The 19,367-nt window shown below is 43.3% G+C and overlaps 1 protein-coding gene across 1 annotated transcript in view; it reads left to right on the top strand.

The window, feature by feature from the left end:
* Positions 1-296: 296 nt before the first annotated feature.
* The window catches only part of PPIL2 (peptidylprolyl isomerase like 2), a 125,542-nt gene continuing 106,471 nt past the window's right edge, over positions 297-19,367 (top strand). Inside the window, exons 1-5 of the mRNA XM_019539062.1 lie at positions 297-429; positions 1,177-1,226; positions 3,836-3,881; positions 4,726-4,788; positions 6,911-6,962. Coding sequence (XP_019394607.1) covers positions 398-429; positions 1,177-1,226; positions 3,836-3,881; positions 4,726-4,788; positions 6,911-6,962 — 243 coding nt within the window. The 5' untranslated portion in view covers positions 297-397. The remainder of the gene's footprint in view (positions 430-1,176; positions 1,227-3,835; positions 3,882-4,725; positions 4,789-6,910; positions 6,963-19,367) is intronic.

The following is a 19,367-nucleotide window of genomic DNA, read 5'->3' on the forward strand; positions in this document are numbered from 1 at the left end:
GCTGCTCTGGGCAGGAGCTCAGTTCACAGCCCAACGCGACCCTGCCAGAAAAAGCAAGGCAGCCACCCGCGGCGCCGGCTGCAGGAGCTGCCGCAGGCCCCGGGCCCTGCTCGAGGTGCGCAAGGGAAGCCGGGGCACCTGCTGTCATCGCCCAGGCGGCCGGCGGGGGGGGAAGGGCGCCAAAGCGGCCGGAACTTTCGCTCGCGGCGCCGGCTTCCGGCCGGGGCCCGGTGCGGTGGGACGCCGCCGGGCCGGAAGTGGCTGCAGCCGCGGCCTTCGGCTCCTTCCGGGCGGGCTCGTTCCGCGCGGACCCGGGCACAGCAAGGGGACCCCCGCCGCGGGCGGGCGGCAGTGTCTTATCAGCGCATCCCCTGCCGCCGCCGCCGCCGCCGCCGCCATGGGGAAGCGGCAGCACCAGAAGGATAAGATGTGAGGGGAGTGGCGCGGGGGCCGTTGGGCTGGAGCTGTTTGGAATGGGGTGGAGGACTGAGAACGTGTGGGCAAGGAGAGGGGGAAGGGCGGGCAGCCGATGGGGGGCGCCAGTGTAAATCCTGGGTTTGGGAGTCTTGTCCCGCATAGAGGCGAAGGGGAGCACAAGTCACGAATGGCGCCTCTAGGTGCCAAGGACAAGCTTTGCAAAGGAGCTTTCACTGCTGGACATATTTCCGAGTTGTTTTATTTGCACCACCTTTGGGAGCTGGAAGATGCTTTGCTAGTGTCAGCCTTCCAGACAGAGCATGCAGACTCCCGCAGCTCCTAGCGTGATACCACCTGGGGAAATGCTGCAGGCCTCAGAGCAACAGTGTGGTTGTGGAGTCTCGTTGTCCCACCCGAGGGGATAGTCTAGGATGTATGCGGTGGCATGAGCAGTGCTCCCAGGGCAGGCCATGGTGCTACTGTACTTGTTGCTGCTGCAGGATTACCCCAATGTGGCACTGAGCATCAGGTGCCAGTTGTGTTGTCTGTTACGCCAGCCCAAACAATGGGGTCTCATGATACTGATTGCCCCAAAGGGGCTGTGGAGGGTGAAGATGTGAAACCTTGTGTAGCTGAAGATATCTTATTTCTCAGAATGGCAGACCCAGTGAATATCAATAGTTCCTTAATATCTACTAAACAAAGTTAGCGCTACCCTTAATGCAGCCAGAATTGACAGTTTTCCTTTCTTCTCTTTAGGTACATAACGTGTGCAGAATACACAAACTTCTATGGAGGAAAGAAAGCAGGTAAGCAACTGAATGCTGTGCTTAATTATTTAAGTGTTTACTTCTGGTGACAATTTTTATTGTACAGGTTTGTTCTCACTTAGCTGTTGTTCCGTGTGGAACAATGAACCCCACTGCCCTTGATTCCTTCTCCTTCCATCAGCCCTCCGTAAGTTCTCTCTGCATCTGCTCTAACAAGTTGAAAATATATTCCCCCTACTTATACATAGTTCAAGGTTTGTCTTATCCCTCTGATGCTTCTGCTGCCTTTGACACTGATGGATGTGCTCTCCTTTGCCACATCTCCATCCTTGTGCTCTACGATCATACCCCCCCCCAGGTTTCATTGTTCATTTCCCTTCTTACATTCAATGTCTGTTTCTCTCTGTTGCCCTACTTTGTTAGAGTCTTTCAAGGCTCTGTTCTTAGCCTTTTCTCTTTCCTTGTATACCCTCCTGCCTGGTTTCCTCATGCTGCTGTGCAGTTAGCTATCACCTTTTTATTGTTGCTGTTCAGGTTCTTCACACTGCTCCTCTCCTGTGCCTCAGTCTTGCATTTTCTTCTTTCTGCTAAACCATCCTGGATAATTCAACATGGGTAGATGTAAATTCCTCCTAAATCCTCTGCAATTCCCATGTTTTCATCTGTGGTTATCTTCTTCCCAGTTATCCGAAGTTCCTGATGCCAGCTGCCTGGATATCTCTCCAACTCCAACCTGTTTCTCTCTTCAAAAATCAGTCTTATCTAAGCCTTTTTCATTCTTTCCTCCTCTTACTTCCTTTTTCTTTGTCATCTGACTAAATTGCTTGTCCATGACCCAAGTGGGCACATCTACACGTGTATTTAATTCATAGCAATAAACTGTGGCACATATCTCACATTAGTTTATTGCTCCCAGGCTTGCTGTTTGAATTTGTGCCCAGGACCTCAGAAGGCTGAGGCAGACCGGAGCAGCCCTGGCTGGGAGGGGGCCCAGGGGGTCATCCTGCCAGCCTGGGCCTGCTCCCATCTGGTTCAACGTGCTGCAGAGGGGCTGGCTGGAGCACATGTATGCTCCAGTGTGGGGCTAGCCAGTAGGCACCCCCTGCACTAAAGCACCCTCATGCCCTAGCCAGCCGGGTCAGCATCTACAGATGCAGTGTTGCTTACACAAAAACTGCAGCAGGATAGTACCTGTATTTACAAGTACTAACTTGCTGTGGAGTTCATTAGTTTCTTGCAGCCGAATAGGCCACACGTGTAGACACCAAGACATTTACTGTGGAGCTAATTAAGCAACTCCACAGTCAGGAAGGCCAACTGCACCTTGGCATGCATCCACAGATGCATCTCGAGCAGGTCCAAGGAGGCACTGGTCAGGCCGCAACTGGAGTAGTGTGTCCAATTCTGGGTGCCGCACTTCAAGAGGGATGTCGACAGCATGGAGAGGGTCCAGAGGAGGGCCACTCATATGATCAGGGGACAGCAGGGCAGGCCCTATGAGGACAGGCTGCGGGACCTGAACCTGTTCAGCCTCCAGAAGAGAAGGCTGAGGGGGGATCTAGTGGCCTGTTATAAACTAGTCAGAGGGGATCAGCAGGCATTGGGGGAGTCACTGTTCCCCCGAGCACTGCCAGGAGTGACCAGGAATAATGGTCACAAGCTGGCAGAGGGTATGTTTAGGTTAGATATCAGGAGGCGCTACTTCACAGTCAGGGCGGCTAGGATCTGGAACCAGCTTCCAAGAAAAGTGGTGCAGGCTCCTACCCTGGGGGTGTTTAAGAGGAGGTTAGATGAACATCTTGCTGGGGTCATTTGACCCCAGTATTCTTTCCTGCCATGGCAGGGGGTCGGACTAGATGATCTGCTCAGGTCCCTTCCGACCCTACAAACTATGAAACTATAAACATCTTGTGTAGGCATGCCCATTATCTCCCATCTGCAAGTATCTTCTCCTATTCCAAAATGTCCTCACCTCAACCACATCCCCCCCATATTCCAATTTTGGCTTCCTTTACTAATTTTATGTTCTCTGTTTTTTTTTTCACTCTTGGCATTGAGCCCTGTTTCTGCTTTCCTCTGCTTATTGCAGCCATCTTTGCAAGTAATGTCAGTAGAAAGGCCTCTTCTGTATCCTTTTTCACAGACATTTCTCTCCTTTCCTTCTGGCTACCATTTGTGTTTGGAATGTCCTCTCCAAACTTGTATACATAGTGTATCTGATAGCATTTGGTATATTGTCAATTTCAGTGTTTCTTCTTAATAAGTCAAATTCTTTTGGTCTTTGGGTTTTTAAAATGGCAACAAGAGAATGAGTTGAAACATGATACAAAACCACAAACAATTGGAAAGGGAATAAAGATAAATCTGGAGCTATTTGAAATGTCAGGCTTTAATTCATTTGTGTACTGTCATTTTTGGAGCAGACTTGAAGCTCCAAAGATACTGATTTACAAAGTGTTGACTTTTGTTTATAGTTTTGCAGGATTTGAAATGATTATCTTTGTTACCTATGAATTATTACCAGATGTACCAAGTACTGTGACTTCCGAACTTGTATCATGTAGGGTTGATTAAAAATGTCTGAAGAACTTTTAAATATCCAAATGACTGTTTATTCATAAAAAAAAATTCATGTTTTTTGCAAACAGATATTCCACAAGCTAATTTTAGGCGCTTATCCTTTGATCATTGCAGGTAAGACACAAAATGACTTCTTTTTAAATTTTAAATTGTCAATCAGGTGATGTTTCCTAGTGTAACAGTTACTTTCACTGATTTGTGTTTGCTCCAGTATTTTTTTAGTAGGATGTTAAAAAATTTTTGAGCAAGGAATGAAATTGTCAATACTGTATAATAATTTGCGTGTAGAGTTTGTGATGACTATGAAATTGAAAAGGGGCATATAGTTTATAAAAACTTAGAATTTTCATGCAACATTCAGAAAAAAATATGCTTTTACTGTTGTCCTGATCTGGACTTGATGCTTCAATTGTGCCTTATTTAGATCTTTGGTCTGCCATTTCTTTCGAGCAGCCAGTGACTAAGTTGTTAGGAATTTTCATGTTTGGGTTATTTTGTGATTCGAATGTACTTCTCAGTCTACATGTGACACTACATTGCTGTAGCAACGTGCTATGTTGATGTAGCGTCAGCTGGCAAAAACCATGATGCCGCAAGTAGGTTGCTCGTTGTAACAATGTGCTCCTTTGGTATAGCACGTTGTTACAACGATGTAGCAGCTAAAAAGAACTTCATTGGCACAGCCCAGTACATGCTGTTACTGCGCCAACATCTGGTAACAATGACACCCTAGGGGCATGTGTAGGCATGCCCAGTGAGAAGATATAGTGATGCCAGAGTGAAAGAAGCCAAGATTAAATACAAGTAGATCCAGCTGATTCAGCATGCTGAGTGTTAGCAGATACTTTCATTTATGGAGACCTGAGTTTAGTGTACAGATAGTGAATGAGGGTGTTGCTAACTTATTAGTATGCTTTTTCCAGTTGACTAACATGCAATGCATATATTTTTTTCCTAGCTTATCCCTGCAGCCATTTGAATATCCAGTTTGTACACCAGATGGAACAGTCTTTGACTTACTGTAAGTAATACCCTTTTTACCTTGTTTAAGCTTTGTGTAACCGAAGAGACTTGTTCAAGGTTATGGTCAGAATTGGTGTTGAAGCTGGTCAAGTTCATGCCCCCCCCCCCCAACTCAGCGCTTGGATTCTAACCAATGCCTCTCTCTCTCCTCATATATCTTTATTTCTGTTGCAGACGTGTGGTAGACTACTACTGGTTTTATATGCTTGGTGTTTTTAAGCTGGAGCAGTATGCTGCCTGGGTCCTAAGAGATGTGGGGGGGGAGGGAGGTGAGGAAAAACAGAGCTTTACTGGAAGAGGAACTGTGTCAGTTTGACCTGACTCTCCAGTGTCTATATAGTGTGCATGCTTCAGCAGGGCTTTTTGGTGCTTTTATCTAATAAGTGATTGAATCAGTTATTAGATAAAAACACTAAAAAGCCCCACTGAAGCATCTGATCTATATAGATGCTGGGTGAGCAAGGTCAAACTGCTGATGATCTACTTAGGTCCCTTCCAACCATGAAACAACAAGTCTGACCCCCTGCCATGGACAGGAAAGAATGCTGGGTTCAAACGACCCAAGCTAGGTGATTGTCTAACCTCCTTTTGAAAACTCCAGGATAGGAGTGAGCAACCACTTCCCTTGGAAGTTGGTTTCAGCTCCTAGCCACCCTGACTGTGAAGTAGCGCCTCCTGATGTCTAGTTTGAATCTACTCTCAGTTAACTTATGGCTGTTATTCCTCGTTACTCCTGGTAGAGGCTGGGGGAGCAGGGACTCTCCCATTGCCTGCTGGTCCCCCTTGGCAAGTTTATAGACAGCCACCAGATCCCCTCTTAGCCTTCTCTTGTGGAGGATGAACAGGTTCAGGTCCCGTAGCCTCTCGTAGGGCCTGCCCTGCTGCCCCCTGATTATGCAAGTGGCCCTCCCTGGACCCTCTCCATGTTGTCCACATCCCTCCTGAAGTGCGGCACCCAAAACTGGATGCAGTACTCCAGCTCCTGCCTAACCAATGTTGCATAGAGGGGGAGGATCACCTCCTTGCACCTGCTTGTGATGTATCTATGGATACATGACAAGGTGCAGTTAGCCTTCCTGACTGCATCCCCACATTGGCAGCCCATGTTCATCTTACAATCAATTGTGAGTCCAAGATCCTTTTCTGCCTCTGTGCTGGCAAGAAGGGAGGTCCCCAGCCTGTAGGTATGCTGCTGGTTTTTCCTCCCCAGGTGCAATACCTTGCACTTGTCAGTATTGAAACCCATCCTATTCTTATCTGCCCACCTCTGTAACCTGTCCAGATCTAGTTGTAGCCTGTCCCTCTCTTCTAGCATGCCCACTTCTCCTCGATCCTCTTCTGGGCATGTGCAGCACTTGGTGTGGGGATGTACCAAGCTGAAAATAAAGCACCCTTTTTTTCCATGTCTGTCAGAGGCCTCTGTTGCCACAGGTGGTTTCATGATGCTGTATAATCTGTGCAATTCCTGGGTCGGTCATGGACTACTAATCTAGGAATATGGTATGGGAACATGCATGTGGAAGGATTAGGAGACCCTTAATACATGGGATTTTCAGCATGCAGAAGCACCATTGTATCTTAGTATGTTGTGTGTGCTGGAAGACTGATTCTTAAAAATACTAAAAATGTGTTTGTTCCCTTTCTGATATTTGGTCACTGAACATTTCATTTCTGTTCTGCAGGAGTATAGTCATTGCTTTTAAATTGCAATAAGAAACAAGCAAATGCAAAATTAGCATGTAAAGAAACATCTTTGTCCCTCGTTTTAAAAAGGGCATCGTTCATACACAGGTTCTATACCAGCACGAGCCATTCTTAAATAGTATTGAGAAAAGTCTCTTGATGTATATACAGCTCTGCTTGTTTGGCAGTAGCAAATTAAATTTTTGTGTGGTGTGTAATGCATGCTGGTCACTTCTTTTATTTTTGTTGTAGGAAGAGTGGGTGCACTCATGACGCTTTGCAAGATGCAGTACAAAATCAGTGCTCAAAAAGCCCCCCTCTTACTGTGCAGTAGGGCTTTTAATGACAGTTGGAGAGAGGATAAAGTTTCCAGTTGATAGAGAGCACAGATTTCTAATTGTGTATGTTACTTACTGCTTTATCCCCTCATCTTGCAGAAGTATTGTTCCTTGGATAAAGAAATATGGGACCAATCCAATCTCAGGAGAGGTGAGTAATAGCAGTTGTATTAAAATAACATGTCAGCTATCTTTATTCTTAGCTCTTGCTTGACTTGAGGAGATGCATTTCGATACGTCTTAGTTCCATGAATGAAATTTCCCATGGTTTATTTTAAACTGATATTTGGGACAAGTTGGCTAAAACTAAAGTAGAGTTATCAGAAAGTATGTTTTGTAACCAAAAGTTCAAGTCTTTCTGATGTGAAAGTTTGTGTCCAGAATGTGATCATGTTTCTAATCACTTCCAGCATGGAAAACAGGCACTGTCTGATTTGTATGCATCTAGAAGCATAAGAAAGCACAGGCAGGGGTGTCTGACAGAAGGATATTCATTTATGTCAGGTTTCCTCGGAACTTGAACTCTTAGGCTAAATTCTTGTCTCATTTCTGTGCTGCACTTGAAACCTATGTAGGTGAATAAACTGACCCCGTTCTACCACCAGTTATGTCCTCAGAGCCTAGTTAGTCTGAGTAACTTAGGGTTTCACAGAAGGCTGTAGTTGTATTAGAATGTTTCTTATACAGAACAGGAAACAGAACGAATGTCGGCCTGGGCATCCTCTGAATATCTGTGATGAGACCTGCAGCAGTATTTTCATGCTGGGTGGATTTTTGGGTGATGTTAACATGTGCTGATAACATTGAAAAGCCCTGCTAAAAAAATAGCCAAGTTATCTTCTGTAATGTTTCAAATGTAGTCTTTTATAATAAAGCCACTGCAGACCAAAGCATGAAGCTGCAGTCTGTGTATTCAGTTTTTCCTGTACACTACAAGAATGCTTATTTATTATTGTAGAGCTGTTTCAGAATGTTTGTGCAGTGCTTGGAAATAGTAAAGCACTATAAAAATATGAAACATGATTGTCAGTTGTTAATGTGCTGTCACTGATTCTTTGCTGATATTTTTTAGAGGTATTTGAGGAATAAAATGTAAAGAATAAGACTTTTTAAGTAGATATAAGGTCAGATTTTAGGCCTGCTTATCCTGACTTCCTTTAATTATACTACCCATTGAATTTCTCTTCCCAGGTACCTTGAAGTAGGTACCTAGAAGTAAATGCAGTTACTTCTTTCAGCTCCAGGTGGCAGTCATCTCACAGACTTGTTAGATTGTTTCCAGGTGGTGCTGTGGTGAGAAATTGCTTTTCCACCAGCTCCAGTACCATCTCTGATTAAGGACTTTTCCAGAGGCAGATAAGAGAAGCTAATGATTAGAGGTGCACTGATAAATCAGTCTGATATCGGATCGGCACTGACATAAAGAAAATTGTCTGTATCGGAAATTGGCCTGTTTTGGCTGTTAAATGGCCTGTGCATGCAAACAGCCACAGTGCAGCTCGTAGGCAGTGAGGAGCACCGTCCGGCAGCTTGGAGAGCTGCATGCAGCTGGTAAGTCTGGTGTACTAGAAGGGGATGGGGGGAGGGAAAAGGGAAGGGGTATGTGTCAGGGGTGCAGATCAAGGCTTCTGTGGTGGGGGAGGAGTGGAGTTAGGGCAGGGACAGGGGCTGGGACAAGCACTGCCCAGCTGGTATGGGATGGTGCCCTGGCTTGTCTGGGGGACAGTAGCTCCCACTGCTGCACGCCACTCATGCAGAAGCCGCTGGTTTGGCAGTTCATCTCACCTGCTCATCGGGCGGCTTCTGCTGCTCGTCTGGGAGGGCATGGAGGAGGGGTTCCCCCAGATCTGCATGGGGCCAGGGCTGCGCCAAGCTCTTCTTGACAGGGCGGGTTGGACTTGGGATGGGGGGGATGGATGTGCTACAGCGAATTTTGGGGTGGCTGCAGTCCCTGCTCCCCCCTGTTCCAGCACTGCCACTGCCCACCCCAATTCCAGTCCCATCCCGCTGGGAAGAGCTTGGTGGAGCCCCGGTCCCGTGCAGATCTGGGGGCGCACCCCCTCTGCCCTCCTGGACAAGCGGCAGAAGCAGTGGCTCTTGCATGAGTGGCATGCGGCAGTGGGAGCTGGACCCCCTGCGCCCCCCAGATGAGCCACGGCTCTGTCCCTGGCTGGGCAGTGCTTGCTGCAGCCCCAGCTCCACTCCTCCCTCACTGTGGAGGCCTTGATCTGCCCTTCCCTTTTCCCTTCCCCTTCCACCACACCAGACTTACCAGCTGTACGCAGTTCTCCAAGCTGCCAGACTGGTATTGGAAGTCAGATCTGTATCAGCTAATATGCCTCATTAAAAATCAGCTGTTGGTATTGGCCCCAGAAATCTGTATCAGTGCACCCCTACTAATGACATATACAGAATTCCAAACTCTGAACATGTGCAGGCTCTCTTAAATTTCTTCTTTTCAGACTAATAGCAAACCTCCTGTGGGGAATAATCAAATCTCTTTCTGTGGCACTGAGAGCAATATGTGTTGTTCAGAAGCGAATGAGGGATGATAGTTGTCTGGTCCATCTGCCCCTTGCTACTGCAGGCTGCAGTGAATAGGGTTTGGAGACTTGTGTAGGGCCTGACTGTGCTTTTGTAGCTTGTCAGATTATCGTTAAATCACCTATTTATCTAACATCTTGTACAGTGATGATGTGTTGAGAAGTGCTTTTTACAAACACAAAGTAGGAGAAAATAATACACTAATATACCCCTTGTCCCTTATTGTAGTAACAAAAGAGTAGAGGTTTCTCTGAGATACAGCATACAAAGAGTAAATGTGGCAATTTGTGTCTTTGAGTAAAGCATAAAATAGAACTGTAACCAGGCTGTTCCACCTTACTAGGCTAATTCATATAATCCTTGTTGCATTGACTGAAGTCTGTTGGGAACACCCTTCTTAGCCTTGCTACAGCAAACATGCAGTTCTAGAATGCAGGCTTCTTGTCTCTCAGGAGCAGACCCATGTTGTGTTTTTTTAGGTCATAGAAACAGCTTTAGGGAGCAAGAGAGATCCATGCGAAACGTTCACAATGAACCCTAAGAGCGCTTGAATGTAGTCTAGCTTTGAGAGCTGCCTGTGACCCTTGACTCAGGTTCCTGGATAGTGGATACCTACTGACTTGGGTTTACAATTCCACAGCCTCCTGACTCTCCTCAGCAGTTGTTTCCATCTTCAGTCATAACCTCTGTTTGGGTAACCCACCATTTTTCCTCCTTCATTCAGAGGTTGGCCTCATCAGGCAAACACCTCCCTCCAAAAGGAGAAGGTGTGACATATTCAGACTGCAGACAGAAGGGAAGACACTTACCGTCTGACAGCACAATCAACAGAAGAGAGAGATGAGCCCAGCCTCTGGGACTGATGGGATGAGGAATGGAATTGAAACAAATGTGGGAGACCTGGGTTTTGTGTGAGGCAGGGGACAAGTATGAGTTGGAAAATCAACTCTTGAGTTTGTGCAGCCCAGGAACTGTAGTGATCATAATGCTAGTGCCTTCTCTCTAATCCTGCATTGTTTTGGTATGTTCTGTTCCTTGTGCCTTCATCAATGAGAAAAAGAGCATAAAGATTTTTCTCCAGTGAGTTTGTTTCTTAAGCGAATCTCCAGGTTTGTTTAAAAAAAATTAGGTCAAATTAACTGCACTGCTGGTTTTGTAATCTAAATGCCAACATTTCTGTACAGACTTGCTCTCTGATACAGTGAGAAAAGGATGTGAGAACTTTGGATCAGTTACCCTTCAGTGGTGCTGAAATCTTTTATCACTTACCCTCCCATTGTTATGGCTTGCAACAAGCTAATCATTCCAGAGGTGCTGGCCAGTAGCTTTGCATACGCAGTGTTAATAAAAGGTACAAATGCTATCTAGCAGTTTATCTTGGATACCACTGCATGTGAGAGCCTTGCGAGCATTAATGTGTGGAGCCTCTCAGCACCCTTGGGAAGCAGCCCAGTGATGTTATGTACATTTTACAGATGTGGGGGAAAAGAGGCTTCAGTGACTTGACCACCACTGTACGCTTCACGTGGTGGAGCAGGGAACTGACCCTCATTCTTCTACCCCAGACTAAGCCAAAGGCCGTCTTCCTCTTCTACAGGAACTTCTGACCAAGCCATGGTTAGAGTTAGTTATTCATACCTATGTTTAATAAAGCACTTTGCCTGATGAGCCTTCTCTGCACTTCTTCATTTCCTAATTGCTTGTTTGAGCATCCCCTGGAGATGCAATGCGGACACCAGGGTGTGCACAGAAGAAACAAATCATAGTTGACCTTTGTGGCTTCCACAGTGCTTGCCTGTGAGCTGTTCTAGGAAGTAGCTCCATATCACTTCACTTGGGTGTTTTGACCCAAAGCATGTAACTATGGTGATAATTTTGGAATAGATAAATCATCTCCTTAGGTGAAGCCATAGCCTGTCGGGTGTTGCTAGCTTCCTTGCCTGCTTTGCCTGGACACTGCCTCAAGCAATATCTCCACTGAAGTCATATCCAATTAAAGGGACCTGGGGAAGCCATAGTCATTTCATTCCTTTACTAAGAACAGCACTCATCTTTCCAGGCTTGCAGAGAGTTGTGAGCTTGCCAGGATGTTTTACATAACTAAATTATGACAGTGCTGGACAGCGTGTCCACACAAGGCAACTAGCTGGGTTCATAAATACTTATTTTTAAGTAATGGAGTTGGGCAGATCATGTCTGGTCTGATGGTATGTCAAACATGAACAGATGATGGATCTGCATGAAAGCAGTACTGTGCATATAGACAAAAGAATTTCAAGGGAGACCATTTTGACTTGGGGGAATATCTTAAAAATGAGATGAATTAACCTGGCACAATTGCAAAGTAGGATTGGTCAAATACCGTTAGTATCAATTGACCAGTCAGAAATTTCAGATATTCCATGAAGCCAAGAATTTCCTTGTGTAAATGGTGGCCTACCTTTTTATTGCATCATAGGCTGCTGACAGAGATGGGGGGGAAAAAAGGCACTTTACTTTCAGCTTGGTGCCTCCTGCACCAAGTGCTGCACATGTCCAGAAGTGGAACTGCATTCATTTCACCTGGCTTGCCTAGCATCTGTATAGATCAAATGTTTCAGCAGGGGTTTTTGGCACTTATCTAAATAGCAGTTTTGTTTTTTTCCCCCACTTCTGTCAGCAGCCAGTATGTCCACCTGTTGGCAAGGACAGGCCAGAGTGAAGGCTTCTTGGTCCTCAGACCTGCAGGAGTCAAAGCGCACATGCACCCATACACACACTCCATTTAGGATCAGGTACCCCTTACCCTGCTCCTGTCATCTGATTGCCTCTTTTCCCTTTCCCCCTATTAAGCCACATGGGGCTTCAGGAACTACTTTTTTTCCTTAGGGAAAAACCACAGTCCGCAGCATAGTCAACTGGCTATCTGCTGTGACTTCAGGCATCTCCAAATCTCTGCTTGGAGGCTTGGCTTGTCTACCTAAGTGGCTGCATTTTTAAAGACTTGAGTTTTTTTTATAGTTGCTATATGTGTTTTACTTTTGTTTAGTTTTTTTTTTTTTTTAATTTTTAGCTGTTTGGGTTGACACTGGAGTTTCAAGGTAAAAGCCAAGGCAAGAAAAACTTCAGGCTTGCATACTGTTCACATTTTACTTACTTAACATTGTAATACATTTTTATAACTGTTTTTTTAGAATTATTTTCACTTGTCCACAATAACAGTTAACTAACTCTGTTTTGTAACTAATATAAGTAGCTAACCTCTCTCTCTCTTCACCTTTCTAATAAAATTATGCTTAAAATATTTGACCGTTATTTGACAGTATTTGACCAGGTAGTTGACCTGGTATTTTTTTGGCTGGTCAAATACTCAACCCTATTACAAAACAAAGGAGAAAAGCTGGGAGTTTTTCCAATACTAATCTCCAACTTTTCCATTTTACCCATAATTTGACCTTTTGTGGGAAATACACATTATTGTGACTGGACCTCAACTTTGCTTGGAGACTTACTATATGACCTTTGGCAAGTTGCTTGTCTTTCTCATCTCCCAAATAAGTTCTCTGTGCTTCATTATTTCCACTTCTCTGAGGGGAAACTAATATAACTCCATTGCACAGAGCTGTCAGAAACCTGAATTTCTGTAAAGTGTGGGGAGGTCTAATTGGGAACATCTAGCTTTTTGTTAAACACCTGAAAATAGGTTTATTTCTGGTATCTGTTTTTTAGGGGTTGGTATAAACTGAATTTTTCATACAGTTTTAACCATATATATTTCCAAACAGATACAAATGATACAAACATTGTAGCCCTTTGTGTCTGAGCAAATTATAATTGATGTGACTTTTTGACTAATACTTTGTTCCTGTAGTTTGAAGGAGCATTTGTCATCCTGAGGGTCTTCAATAGTTGTGTGGTTGTGGTGGACGTGCAATGCAGTGTATTGCCCAGGTCTTTCTTCCTGGAAATTTCAGGTTGTAGAAACCAAAGTGTTTTGAGGAAGCATAGTAGTTCCAACAGAAAATATGTTAGGAAAGAGTTCTTGGGTCAAGGGTGATTTTTCTGGTAAAAGCTAGAGGCAGAACTCATCTGGGACATCAGAGATAGGTATGAGTCCCTGATTTAAGCAAGGCACAGCGGGGACTACAGAACAGTGATCTCCAAACTGCAGGGCCAAATCTTAACCCTCCCTTATCTCAAAGAATGAGGCCTCAGAGACATTGAACAATTAGTATCTCTCAAATAAAGTATTGCTGGTGGGTCTAGTTTTAAGTCTGTGAGCCTTGACACAGTGTCCCTTTTTAATCAGTTGTGTGAAAGAAATACTGAGCAGCATACCCACAGTAATGTGATGCTTGGCTGAGCAGTTAAATTGGGAGGTGCATTCCTGGAGTGGCTGAGGCTGGCTGAGCTCTGTTACATTTAGCACTCTCATTTGTAGATGCTAGTTATTTGCACATGAATAGGACAAAAATAGTTTCTAAAAGAATCTGCTGTTCATTTCTTCATGGTTATCTAATGCTTTCAAGCTAGTAAGAATTTCTGCTGAAACCAACAAGAAGGAACTTTAATAAATAGTATTTTTTTAGCCTCAATTAAAAACTACGAATGTTTCAGCTGAATTCATTCATATAAATTTTTCAACCCTTTCCCCCAAATAAATCAAGTTATTCATGTTGCAGTCCTTCAGCAGTAAAACTGTGACCTTATGGAGATAGGCATCATTGTCTGTTTTGTAAATTCTGCTTATTGGGAAACGTGTTTTGTTTCTACTTTGCTCAAGCAGTTGAAATTCAGTTAGTCCCATAGAAATTAACAGTTGGTCTAAGTGTGGGTGGTGTTTGTCACATTAATAGAAACACAATATTAAAAAATGACTTCATGATCTCCAAGTGTATTGTTGCACTTGGGTGGGGGAAATATTCCAAAACTTCTGCAACAATTTTTTCTTCTTTTTTTTTTTTTCTTTAAACTCTTTGGCTACTGAACCAAGGGAGATCCTGCTGAAAAATGATGCAGACATTAGAGCAAACGTGAAATTTCTTTAAACGTCTAGGTGTGAGGGGTTGTTTTATTTTGCTTTAAATGTGTTTTTCTTGAGAACAGAGAAAAAGAAAGGAAAAGCTTTTACAAGTGAAGAAATTACCATAAGCAACTGAGACATGGACTGAAGAGACCAGGAAGGCTAGAGTCCTTCTTATTCATTTTCCATTATTATGCAAAAGAAGCTGTTGCATGGTAAAAGCATGAGTTTATATATTGAAGGAACACCCACAAGATGGTCAGAAAAAACTTAGAGTCAAGGCTTTCCAATTTGTCAGAAGTTAGCTTTCTGTTTGCATACTCGGCTCAACCAAGCCTTTCTGAAATGGCCTACAATGGGTGGGTTGCTTGGACCACCTTGAGATCTAGCTTTAAACTCAGCGGGTGCTAGACGATTAGACCGAGATCATAATAAAAATAGAATTAAAGACACATTGAGCCTTTTTTGGTGGGATGAGTGAAATGGATCTCTTGCCTGAATGTACAAGCTGAAGTTTAATGTGAACCTTTCTGGCCAGATGAAGAGTGATTACGGTTTTTCATCTTAGTCTTTGTGACTAGTGTAGTAATTTGCTGCAAATTGACATTTTAATTACATTGCTCCAGATGTGTCTGTAGATAATGAGTAGTAACAGCTCTTAATTATTTGCAGGCAAGAGCTCTAGAACAAGTATTAGAACTATAATTTTGAGTATACAGTATAATGGAGAAATTATTATTGTCTTGGAAGGTGCAACAAACTCATTCTTTGTAAGCACCATTAGACAAGGATCTGTGGTTAAAGGTTATTTTTTTCTTTTTTATGCAGTTATGATGGAGCTAGTGGGAACGGTTGTGTAGGAAGGCTGGATAGCTGAATATTTAAACTGAGAGCTTGTTGAGGCAGACAGTCTTCACAGTGTGCATGTACACATTCATATGTGTATGTGCAGTATCTAGTACAACAGAGGTCCTCCTTCTCTGACAAGACTTCTACAACCTATTACAATGTAATATTGTTCTTAAAATGTGGGACTCAAGGCCTTCTTGGCGTGGCCTTATTTTTCTTTCAGTCTTCATATAAAATATTATGAGAGATCCAGTGGGATCTCTAGCAGTGGTGGAGTACAGGGCCTGAAATCTAGTTAATCTGTAATGACCTCTGGGAGCCTGTGGGAGATCAGAAACCTCCGGTTCAAATGGCATATTTTATCCTTGAGTGCTTGAAAATGGATTATCGCTTTTGTCTGGTGGTAAATTCAGGTCCTGTCTGCCTGGAGCTTAGCCAGGGGGTTAATGAGAAATTCAAGTCTCATCTGATGGACGCTCTTCAACAGTTAGGATTTATCTTGGCAAGGATAGTGTTTCTTATGACTTCAGAAGTCTTGAAGTATTCTGCAGGTGTAGAGACTAGGCTATGTGTATCTTTTCTGTATTAAACTTGCCCAGTTGTGTTTGTCTGGTGATGTGTGGATGTTTTGTGCTTGGAACAAAGTACTTTTTGAACTGTTAGTTTTACTGAAGGATTTTCTGAACCCAGATGTGACTCCATCTTAAACTAATTAGGTTATTGTTGCCCCTACTCCCATTGGGAGAGTGATCTGGAATCTGACTTGCAGAATGGTTAGAAACCTTATTCCACTTGCCAACTGAAAACTGTTCATGGGCATTTTAGGCCCAGGCCCATTTATCCTTTTGTCAGCATTGCCTGTTAGTTTGAATAGCTCTTCTCCCTCATTGGCATTTGTCCTCCTGATATATAAGACCCTTTTAGTCTTAGTTTTGATAGGCTGGAGAAGCCATACTCTTATGATTAGTTTCTCATTATATTTCTTCATTTTTGTGGTCATCCCAGCAATCTCTTTCTTGTATTTCTCCAACTGTTTTAGTTCAAATTCATCTTTCTTTATCATGGGTGATCAGAATCGTACACAGAGTTATCTCATACAGTGTCTAATACAATGGCATTAATATTTCTCTGTTTCTACTGGAAATACCTCACATGAGGCATCTCTCTCATATTTGGCTATATAATAGCCAAAGAGCAAAGAAAATGTTCCAAATCATTCACCGGGGCCGACAACCTGCAAGAACCTGATTGTCAAACTCCTATTTGCTTTTTTTCAATCACTAACCCTTTTGTTGTTTTCAGAAGCCAGCAGATGTGCTCAGCTGGGTCTGAGTTTTTTCATAGTAGGTATGATACCAGTAGAGTTGAACTGAACTGTTATAAAATGCTTTGAGATTTTTGTTGGTCAAAAGGGAGCCAGCAGGTATTGCTTAAAAATCTACCCTGAAATAGATTTCTGCATTTAAAAAAAAAAAAATCTCAGGAGTAAGGATTATCAATTTACCATTAGTTATTTAGGTTCTGATGCTATTGGGAAGCTCCAAGGTGAGTCCTCATTGTGCAAAGTGCAGTGCAAACACAGAATAAGAGACAGGACAAGCTATAGCTTTAGAGGGTTGTATGTTTATGAGTATTTGTGATAATACTAGTTTTGCTGCCTGTTAAAGTTGCTAAACAAAGATTTAAAGAAGATGCTGAATAAAATTCTGCATTTAAGTTATGTCATTGCTTCTTGAACTGAAGCACTTCTGAATTTGCCTCAGATGCTGTTCTCTGTTTAAAAGGAAAAATATGTACATGACTTACAAATGTTGAACTTGTGTACTGAATACCTTCCCTGGCTGTCTGCTGGGCTTTTAGAAAGTGTTGTTGCAGTTGCAGGAATAGATGTAAATCTTTGCAGGTCCCTGTTAACATGGAAGTGCTTGTCCATGTCTTTCAGCAGACCCTTCTTTACTGCTCTAGTAACAGTTGTATCAAATGATCACCCTTCTAGGTAGACAAATACTTGTGTTAATATTTTATTAATTTTTACTTGCTCATACCTTTGTAAAGAGCCCCACAGAAACATGTTCAGACAGTTCCTACACAGGGGAATGATCTGAAGTCAGTATGCCCTAGCTGGTAAGGAAGCAACTTAAATGAAGGAGGGAGTGGGTAGTGGATGTGAGTGACAGTGTTGAGATCACTCAGTTACTCAGGCTAGTGAGGAAAGTTTTGATGTTTCGTTTCATTTATTTCCTTCCTCCCAACTCTTACTTTTCATTAATGAGTATTTTGTATCTTATGTAGGGATACTAATGGTTTGCTGAAGTTTAGCTGTTCTAAAGGGTCATCTCTGGTTCCTTTTGACTTCTGGGAACAAAACATTGAGGGCAGGGATCCATGAAGCTGTGTTTGGTTTAATCTTACTATTTCAGGTGTTTTGCAATGAATGGAGGATTTGGACATGCATCTAGTCCAGTAAGACACTGACCGACTGCCTGTGTCTCCTTTGTACTTTATGCAGCGCATCTAGGGAGTGACTGGCAGTTTTGCTATCCAGTAGAGCAACTCTGGACCCAGGTGGAAGTGCATTATTATTTATTGGAACAAATAAATACTTGCACTGAGATACTGAAAACTGAACAGATGGTCTCTTTCTCTTTTTTTTTTTTTTTTTCCCCTTCCTTGTTTTGGTGGAAGGGTACACGTGGATGTATTTTTTTTTTTTGTTTGTGACACATGAAAAATCGGCAGCTCTCAAATGCTTCAGCCTTAAATCCATGGGCAGATGTGGGATTTTGAAGAGGGGAGTGTGGATGGTGGAGTGCATCATAACATATAAAACAACATGTATTTTTCTCCAGTTAAAAATGAACTAGAAGCTTTCCTAAAATGCTGGGAAACTTAGGGCTGTATTATTCAGTTTAAGACTGAAGCAAAAACAAGTATAACTTAACTAGAATGAGTTGAAAACAGTCTGTAGGACTGTGACATAGGAGGTTAATTACCAGAAGCAGCTGACAGCAGAATTGCAGAAGAAAGGATAGCTTGATTGGTGGAACATCAGGACCATTGAAAGAAGAGAGGATCATTAACACCTGTGGAATGAAGAGTTTTGAAGGGATCACATAGATTATAGAGAGCCATGACTCCCTCAGCACTGCACTGCCTGACTAAAGATGCTGCTGGCACTGCCAGGCAGTTAGTTCTAAGCTTTGTGTGCAGCTGAAATCAAAGGGGGTACAAGTGCACCAATGCCCCCCCCTCTCTCCATGGATCCACCTGTGCTTAAATGAGATGTAGTAGGAAGTTTCCTACAGAATTTGGTTGTCCAAATTAGGCTACAGGTGGAGGCTTTGGCTTTTCAATACTGTTCTTTATCTTTCATAAAGGGTTTGGAATTATTTGGTGTCTGGGTCAATATTGACTCAAACTTAGGTCTGATCTCTTACACCAGTGGTTTTCAACCTTTTTTCATTTGTGGACTCCTAAAAAAAAATTGGAATGGAGGTGCAGACCCCTTTGGAAATTTTGAATGCAGGTGTGGAGACCCCTTTGAATTGTAAGTGTGGGTATTCATATACTTTTGATTGATCATAGTCATCTTTTGTGGACCCGTGAGGGTCCATGGACTATAGGTTGAAAACCAGTGTCTTACACTAAACTGTATGCATCTGCTTTGCAGTAGTTTCTTTTAACAATCTCTTTGAGAGAGCACTACTGTTACCAGATAGTGAGCTGTGCTTATTATGAGCTGTGTAATCTGAAGGGCAGGAATTTGGAGAGGATATAGTGTCAGCTTAAATATTCAGTACCGGGGACTTAATGGCCTGGGAGTGAGTAAAGAACAATGGCAACTTTCACTTGCAGACTTGCAATCTGGGTCTGTAAATTTAGCCAGTAAAAGCCAGTGCCAACTAAACACTATGTTTCTTGTGGAAACAAATTGAACCGATCAGTTTAACTCTTAGCAGACATTTTTGCACATGATAGATGCTACTACATCTGGCAGTCATTCTGGCGGTTTTGGCAGAGAAAAGATGGCTTGAGTGGGCTACCCTCTTGCCTCTAGGTTTGGAGCACACTGGCCTTAGCTATGGTTAATTTTAATGCTGCCGTTTCCCACGGTATCCCTGTTTTATGGACTTGTCAGGGTGGATAAAAATCAATGACTTT

Source organism: Crocodylus porosus, unplaced genomic scaffold, assembly GCF_001723895.1.
Source record: "Crocodylus porosus isolate Cpor-Errol unplaced genomic scaffold, CroPor_comp1, whole genome shotgun sequence".
Taxonomy (NCBI): domain Eukaryota; kingdom Metazoa; phylum Chordata; order Crocodylia; family Crocodylidae; genus Crocodylus; species Crocodylus porosus.